The sequence below is a fragment of the Hemibagrus wyckioides genome, linkage group LG21, assembly GCF_019097595.1.
Source record: "Hemibagrus wyckioides isolate EC202008001 linkage group LG21, SWU_Hwy_1.0, whole genome shotgun sequence".
Lineage (NCBI taxonomy): Eukaryota > Metazoa > Chordata > Actinopteri > Siluriformes > Bagridae > Hemibagrus > Hemibagrus wyckioides.
Window position 1 is genome coordinate 12,758,600 of NC_080730.1, and position 8,613 is coordinate 12,767,212.

The window sequence follows — 8,613 nt, forward strand, 5'->3', positions numbered from 1 at the left end:
AGATTAATGTCCTTTCTACAACAGCAATCAATGACCCATGAGGAACTATTAGGTCATTGTAGTTTCTAAGGTCATTATAAACACTAGTTCTTTGCTGTCACTGGCTGATAGATGAAATGGCATATCTGTGATGGTGTGAAAGTCCCCAAGTGGCTCTGTCCATGGCTGTCTCCTGGTCCACACAGATCCATCCACAGCATCAGTGGGCACCATCAAGCGGCGAGACTCCAACCAGGGGTAGGGCAGCGGTCGCACTGGAAACTGGCAAACACTGGGAGCTCAGGAGTGGGGTGTATAGCTCGACAGAGAAGGTAGAGAGAGAAAGAGAAAGATATTAAGTTTCTGATCATGTGATGCTTAAAGACAATGTAGAATTATGTGTAAAGTGCAGGCAGGGACTCCGGCAAGACTAGCTATGACAGCATAACTAAAAGGGAGAGCCAGAAGGTCACAGACATGAAGGCTTCCCGGGACATAAAGCATCCAACCACTTCACAGTCAGCAAACCTGAGCGACTTGCAAGGGTGGTAAGATGACAGCATCCAACACATCCCAGTACACCGAACACTCTATGACCATGAACCTTCCAGATCTGCACCTTTACCTAAGTAAACTATACATTAAAAGCTTGACTAAATAATGTGTCTTCAGCCTAGACTTAAACATTGAGACTGTGTCTGAATCCCGAACACTAATTGGAAGGCTGTTCCATAACTTTGGGGCTTTGAAAGAGAAAGCTCTGCCCCCTGCTGTAGCCTTTGCTACTTGAGGTACTACCAAGTAACCAGCACCCTTTGATTGGAGTAGGCGTGGCGGATCATAAAAGACTAAAAGATCGCTTAGGTACTGTGGCGCGAGACCATTAATGCTTTATAGGTTAGTAACAGTATTTTATAATCAATGCAAAATTTGACTGGGAGCCAATGTAGTGAACACACATTATGCTCTAGCATGGTATATGCTCCACTGATGCCATCCCACCCACAATGAGTACACAGCCAATCATCATGACCTTCCAAAGGAACATAACAGAAGAAGAACATTAATCTGTCATCAGTACACAGTGCAAAGTCAGGGCAAAAGTATCTAGTCATTTAATGATAAAATCCTGAAAAAATGAAACACAAAAATGTTAAGTTATCAACTGTACATGGAAGCCATCTTAGCAAAACTATTTTGTATGGTTCATGGAACAGACACAGTCACTATGCAGTGGAACCTTACAACTTCAAGCAGCTTTAGCCTGTTTGCCTGATGTCCCTGGTCATGGCTCAGGATTGTCACCTAGGACTGTTCTAAGACTATGAGCTGTGATGCTATGTGCAGAATATCCACAGCTGGTTTTATCAAAGCAAGATAAAACCAAGCAAACAAGACAGTCAGATTTTTGATTTAAACATATTCTTACGGTTACTAAGATTGGGCTCTAGCTTAGGGGAATAGTGCAGTTTTAGTAACATGTTGAGGAGATAGATGGATAGCTGAATTAGTGCATAATGAAGATACTGAGGAAATGTGGTTCATATTCTATTTATTACAGCATATATATATATATATATATATATATATATATATATATATATATATATATATATATATATATATATATATGAGTATGCAACACTATGAGGTTTGTACAAATAATCATCCTGACATAATCTAGTAACAGAAATAAAACTAATATTTTATGTACTAAGCAGTTTACATATTTTATTTTATATCCTTATATTATCAGACTTATTAGGCAGATTAATGATAAGTTTCCACCAAAACTTATCTTTGGCAGACACAGGCATGTTATAAAGCAGTGTTTATATTGGAAGCCACCCTATCAGACTCTGACTGGAGCTCTTGTGAGGATGCCAACATGCTGGCTCCTGGAAAGAGCTTAGTGTTGCAGGTCACCCTGATGGCCTCTAGAGGGAGCTCTACACTGCAGGCCACCCTATTGGTCTTTGGAGAGAGCTCTGCGGTGGAAGCCACCCAGTTGGACTCTGGCTGGGGCCTTGGTGAGGATGCTGCCACATTGGCACAACATTCTCCTCCCCTTTATTACTATTAACATCTGGTCATGTAGAGCAATAGACCAAGGGTTATGCCCATTTACAAGAAACCTGTTCTGGATCCCTATGGATGATCTTAAGTGCTTTTAACAGCATTTGGTTGACAATCATACATATAGTCACCAGCAGCTATATAAAAGAAGCTTGCTCTAAAAATGATCATTTTATTTCAGAAGTACAAAAGGTCACATAGGATAAATCAAATATGAATCTTTTTCAGTTGTTTCATTTAACAAATATATACACTACCACTCAAAAGTTTGGGCTCACTTGCATATTTCAGCTACAGAGGAAGACTCCATCTTGTGGGAGATGCTCCAGGAAGCATGGGGTAAAATCTCATCAGATTATCTTGAAAAATTGACAGCTAGAATGCACAGGGTGTAGTTGCTGCAAAAGGTGTTTTTTGATGAAGGCAAAGTTTGAAGAAAACATTCATCATTTCCATCAAAATCATTATTTCTAACTCTGACATGTTAGCATGTCCTGGTCTTTTGCTATATTTTCTATTTAGACTAATTTTGTGTGTGTTTCCTTGGAAAACAATAAAATTTTTTGAGTGATCCCAAACTTTTGAGCGGTAGTGCAAATGTGTTTCAAGATATTTTTGTCTCTAGGACTTAGATATTTAACCAGAAACATGAAAAACATGAAAACAAGAGTAAAGTTTTTATTTTTGACAGCCCAAAGAAAGTACTCATCTTAAAAATAATAAGTGATAGTCAACAATGTTAATAAATTGATAGAATGTACAGTATAAACTCGGTCATGCAAATTATTGTGTGGAGAAACACAGCTTTCATTTTATTTAATATTTGAACATATTTCTTTTAGCTCCTTATGGCCAGTTGCAGCATTTGCAGGCATCAACATAGACCAGGCCTGGTTGACACTGGTGCAAGTAGGTGTTTCCACGGAAGCACTGAAAATAGGTGGTAGCATCAGCAGGGTTTGGGTATAAACCATCTGGTTTTCCAGAGCAAAAGGAGGCAATAGGATCTGGGGTAGTGGTTGGGGGACGAGTGGTGGTTGGCTTCGGAGGGAAACCTATAAGAGTTTTAAATTGTCATGTATCAGATTAAAAATGGCAGAAACATCTCTTCAACTGATTTCAATTTTGCCATTTTGACTTAAGGACATAAAGTAAGAACATATAGTCTAATTAAATTTAGCTATCAAATCTGCATATTGAGCTAGCATTTATTTACCCAGGGAGTTGCGTAGGTGGTTAACAAGAGGATAGTCTCCCTGTGAGCAAAAATGTCCTCCAAAATCATCCAGGTCAAGGGTCCATACTGATGCCCCACCTAGGTTCATGGATGCGAGCCACTGAACCTAAAATGATTTTTTTTTTTTTAAAGAAAGGAATATAACACATAAACGTGTGTAGTTGTGGTAAGTAATTTGTGGAAATTACTTATTTCTGGAATAGTCTTATTACCTTGGCAGCAAAGCTTTCTTGGTTGTCATAGCCCACCCAAGCTGTTCCATGAGTGGCAAATGGAACACTTTGCTCAGTGATCCATTCTACCTTCGCCGCCGCAGCAAAAGTACAAATCTAGGAATCAAAACCTTCACCATTATTTTTCCATAATTTCCTCATTATTCTTATAGACTTTTTACACCATTAAATTTTTAAACTTTTTAAAAGTTAACTTTTTAAGAAATAGGCTTAAATAAAGAACCTAAAGTCAGTCACCTCATAATAAGACCAAAAGCCAGGATCACGTGTGTAAGGACCAGCATCAGCTGGGCCATTGGTTGGTGCACCAAGTCCTGATGAGGATGTGGTAAGGCGGAAAGTGCGTCCGTATGTGGGGAAACCAAGAAGCAGCTTTTCAGCTGGAGCCCCTTTGCTTATCCAGTAAGACACTGTAGCATCCTGAACCAAAGTGAGGAGAGAATTCAGACCCAAAACAAGAAGTCATATTTTAAGATGATCATATTTAAATCCAAAAGGATTGTCTCTTACAATATTGTGTTGGGCATGGGTTCCTTGATCTAGAGAACTCTTGAAAAGAGGACTGTTGTGACCTGTAACCTTCTCCCATGAACCATGATAGTCATAAGTCATGATGCTGAGAAAGTCTACTTCACTGCAAAAACAAAAAACTTAGTGACTGACCTTTCATAATAACCAATCTTTCTTTTCCTAAGTGACTGAAGAGGTCTCCCATAACTCTGGCATACCTTGTTATTTCAGGGACTTCATAAGCAGCATCAATGGTGGGCTTAAGGGCTCCTGCTTTAATTGAAAGCAACAGCTGTGTTTTCCTGGTGTCTATGGCTTCCTGTTTAATGGCTTGCTTCATCTCCTGCAAAATGCAAAGTTTAACAATACAAATGGCATTAAAAGATTTGCTTGCATGTAAAAATTGCAGTCCATATACTGTATATATATATATAAAATATAGATATACAAGCCATCTATCAACAATCATTCAACACTTTATGTAGTCTGCTCACCTTTATCAGTGCAGTAAACCTCTGCTTGTCATCAGGAGGACTTCCATTCTGTCCAGGGAACTCCCAGGCCAGATCTAGGCCATCAAAGCCATGATTCCGGACGAAAAGCAGAGCAGAACGGATGAAGGTCTTACGATTTTCTGGAGTTGCCACCATATTAATAAACCTGCAACAGAACAGGTGATTTATTTAGCCTTTTGATGTATATTTAGTAAATTATTGTGACTGTCTCACTCAACATTTTTGTAGATTTTTTCCAGCCAATTTTTTAACCTGCCATTTCCCTCCCACCAGACCGCTGTCCCCATTCATATGACAGTTAGAAAACGGGGAGGTTCAAGGCAAGGCAGGTCAGCAAAACACATGACCCTTTTTTTGACGTGACCCTTTTCATCATACATGACCTCACACATGCCCATAATTGGCTAGTTTTGCTGTAATTGACAGGGGAAAGACTTCTCTCACACCATCCTTCACACCCCTAGAGCACAGGCCCATACATGGATGACTGTGGCATTGTCAGGATTTGAACTTAAACTACTGATGATAAAGTGAATGCTTTTCCATTGGTCCACATGGGATAGATTTTTAAAATGAGATTAACTGTTCAGTTTCATAATTACAGCATGGATGTAAAACTGTGAGTGCTGGCTGTCATTTCACTAGGGGTACTTACGGATTGATGCCATTGTACAAGCCTCCAACTGACAGCAGTGTTTTCAAATCAGGGTTTCTGCAAAGGAAATAAATAACAAATCTATTACCTTAAATTTATTACCTTACCATAGTATGTAACATCAGTTTTATTACATAAAGCACACATAATCATAAAGCGTACTATATGATTTATTGCAATTATGAGTAGCCTATTAAAAAAATATTAAAAATTACTGTACTACATTGTTTAGTCTGACTTACACATTTTTCAGGCTGTTCAGTTTCTTGTACATGTCCTCATCATTCCATTCTATAGTAGTAAGCTGATTGTCTAGGTTAATGGTTGCCAGTACATAGACGACATGTGTGCAGAGGAAGGGATCAACATTCTCAGGAGTGAAACGGCCATTGCTAGGCCTGTACTGGGACCAGTTACTAAAGTAGCACACCAGTTTTGTAGAATAGGCTGTGAGAGAAAGAGTTATGACCTGAGTCATGAGTGTTTATGATCTTAAATCACATCAAGCAAAATGTCTAAAACATTTTTCACAAAAGAATGCACAAACTTGGTTGCCCATACTCATTAAAGTTGCTTATGTATAAATATGATCATTAAAGGACTGTATATTAATTCCAGTGAAAATCCAGGCGGAGTGTGTGTAAATTTGAATGTACTATTTTAACAACCTGAGAAGGCTTGATTTGCAATTAGATAATCAAAAACTATATAAAAAAAATTATATATAAAAAATGAAGCAAGTACAGTAAGTAGAGCAGTATTATAATAAATTAGCAAATAATCTTGATAATTTCCTGCAGGAGCATGCAGGAACATCGTATTAATATATAGGAAATGGGCTTTAGAAAAAATTGGGGAAAAAATCTCATTTCAAGGGAATAATACAAAATTAAGTAGTAAAAAGGATGTTACTTTTTACTAAATTTACTTTAGTAAGAGTACATTCAGTTTCTATAATAGAATTTGCATGGTTTGCTTTATAAAAAAACATCAACCCCAGACAAAAGCACCTTCACATCGAATGATGCCTTTCCTCATGTCTGGTTAGCCTGCCAAATGTTTTCCATTTTTGGCTGTCTAATACCTTATACATTAGTAGTATATATTAGAAATACAAGCATAAACTGGGGTGTTTTGTATTAATGTGACCTGCAAACTAGGGATTTGAGGCTGATACATTATTTGAAATTCTGATGTTGTATGACAGTCTCATGTATCAGACACAGATTTTTTTTTCATGCCCTAAATCTGTACTTATTTCTACACAACTTCAACGAATAAATACCAGTGTTAGTTTTAACCTAAGCAACAATACCAGAACTTCATTATTACAAATTTGAACATTGGACCATAAACATACACAGAGATAATTACCAAACTGAAGAGAAAGCAGGAGTCCCAGTCCTGTATAAAAAAAAAAATAGAAAGACATTTCACATATGAGTAAAATATGGCAAAATGGAACAGCTTGTTGAAAAATGTTTTATGAATATTAATTAAATGTATGTCATAATTATACCTGCTAGTAGAGTTAATTTAAACATGGTGGTGCTGAATCAATTCAAACTGTAGAAATCTACCTGTAGACATAATTATTGAACAATCATTCAATCAATCAATTTATATATTTAAAATAAGTAAAGCTAATGATTAACATCAGCCTCTTTTTCTTCTCTTTAGTAAAATTAAGATAAACCAATTGATAAATGTTTACCCACATTTAGTTGCTCATAGCATATGTTTAAAAAGCAATAGTCATTGGAAAAAGCCAGTTCTGGCTACAGCCATTTACATGCATGTATTAAAACCTGCAACTAATTAGTGTAAATTTAGTAATATATTTACCTGTCACATTCCAAGAGAATACTGTGAAGTAGTTTGAACATGTTCAAGCTCATTTATACTTAGGCCTTATTAATGGGTACCAAAGTGCAGGTGATAAGTGTTTCAGAGCATAATCAGGAAGAAGGAAATACACTGATAATTTATTGATTTATGGTACACTACCACATTTTATGGAAAGCTTACTTGAATTATCATTTCTGCATTTATTTATTACCATGGAGCTACCTGAATGCCAGGGCCTGTAAATAGCATAAACTCTTATCGTCGTCTTGATATAGAGACTTTGTCTTGTGTGTGTCTTGTGTGAATAGAGATTTATGTGTATTTTAACCTGAAAATTCTAATTGTCCTTAGCTGATCAAATAATGTAATATGTGATATTAGCACTCACTAGTGAAATATATGTTAATGCAAATAACTGAGTAATTACCGCAAATTCATTCCATCACATTCATAAGGGGCTTGAAGATTTGCTAAGCAAAAATTGAAACAGAGCTGCTGTTATAGACAATTTCAACATCTTCTAATCAATTAGAATTGATAATTCAGCAGTGCTGTAAAAACACAATGGCCATAGTACAGACATTCTCCAGTATCTGCCTCTCTATTCCAGACATGGACTACAGCCATCTCCTTATTATGCTTTAATAAATTACTTATTAGATAAGTGAGTCAGAAATCTGTTAGAAAGATCACCGTATAAATGTAATATGACTTATTAAATATAAGCATTATGAGCATTATGAGCATTTGCTAAATTTCATAAATGTATTCTGTATTGGACTTATAAAATATGTCCCTGCATGTTAAACTGTATTTATTGCACAGACATTATTTAAATGGCTATCAAGGACTTGTTGTAGACTTAAATTAGTATAACCCATCATGAAATACCAGACAAACTTGCATTAAATACAATCAAAGCGTCTTTATTGAAGAATATTTACAAGTTCCATTTCATGAAAAGCTCATTCAGTTCATACTGGATAGGGTCAACCGGACATTTACAACATATGGTAAGTTTAAAAAGGTAGCCCAATGTAACATCAAGTGGCACTAAATATGGAAGATGACTCCTTTTATCAAACTGTAACAGCAATTGTATTTAACAAATGTAATAGCAATTGTAATTAACGTTCTTGTTATATTCTGTAGCTGCAATGAGCTGATTTCAGATTAACATAAAAAACTATGTGAAACACTGGTAATAATAAATAAATGAAACACATAAGGTGTGCTGCATGTTTACTTAAAATTGTCTCAAGAATCTTTCTCAAATACAAATTTATATTTTGTCTAAGCTTTGATGATTTTAGTACTTGGTCCCTGCTCTCTCCAAATGGTATGGCTAATATAAATTGAAAACACTGAGAGAATGTAAAGTTTAAAACAAGAGGAACGTGTTTTTGAGCGAATATGACTAGACAAAATAGTTGGGGTAAACTAGACACAGAAGATGACTGAGTACCGTTTTTCAAGTTAAACATTTTTCAGTGTGTGCATGTGTGTAGATCATGACTGCCCTGATCATTTAAGTTTCCAAAAATATATTAAATTAGAATA

At 36.3% G+C, this 8,613-nt stretch overlaps 1 protein-coding gene across 1 annotated transcript; it reads right to left on the reverse strand.

Moving 5' to 3' along the window:
• Positions 1–2,331: 2,331 nt before the first annotated feature.
• chia.1 (chitinase, acidic.1) lies at positions 2,332–6,818 on the reverse strand. The gene is made up of 11 exons (XM_058373733.1): positions 6,725–6,818; positions 6,580–6,609; positions 5,448–5,652; positions 5,206–5,262; positions 4,530–4,695; positions 4,254–4,378; positions 4,036–4,159; positions 3,763–3,945; positions 3,505–3,621; positions 3,272–3,398; positions 2,332–3,110 (listed from the first exon to the last, which is right to left on the reverse strand). Exons 1-11 carry the CDS (start codon positions 6,747–6,749, stop codon positions 2,902–2,904), a joined length of 1,368 nt encoding a protein of 455 aa, XP_058229716.1. The 5' UTR covers positions 6,750–6,818; the 3' UTR covers positions 2,332–2,901.
• Positions 6,819–8,613: the final 1,795 nt, after the last annotated feature.

Excerpts from the sequence above, each read along its gene's own strand:
- chia.1 (XM_058373733.1), bottom strand. The coding sequence starts at position 6,749 with ATGTTTAAATTAACTCTACTAGCAG. Across the intron at positions 4,379-4,529 it reads GGTTTACTGCACTGATAAAG|GAGATGAAGCAAGCCATTAA; the intron begins GTGAGCAGACTA and ends TGCATTTTGCAG. Across the intron at positions 3,946-4,035 it reads CCCATGCCCAACACAATATT|GATGCTACAGTGTCTTACTG; the intron begins GTAAGAGACAAT and ends ACTTTGGTTCAG.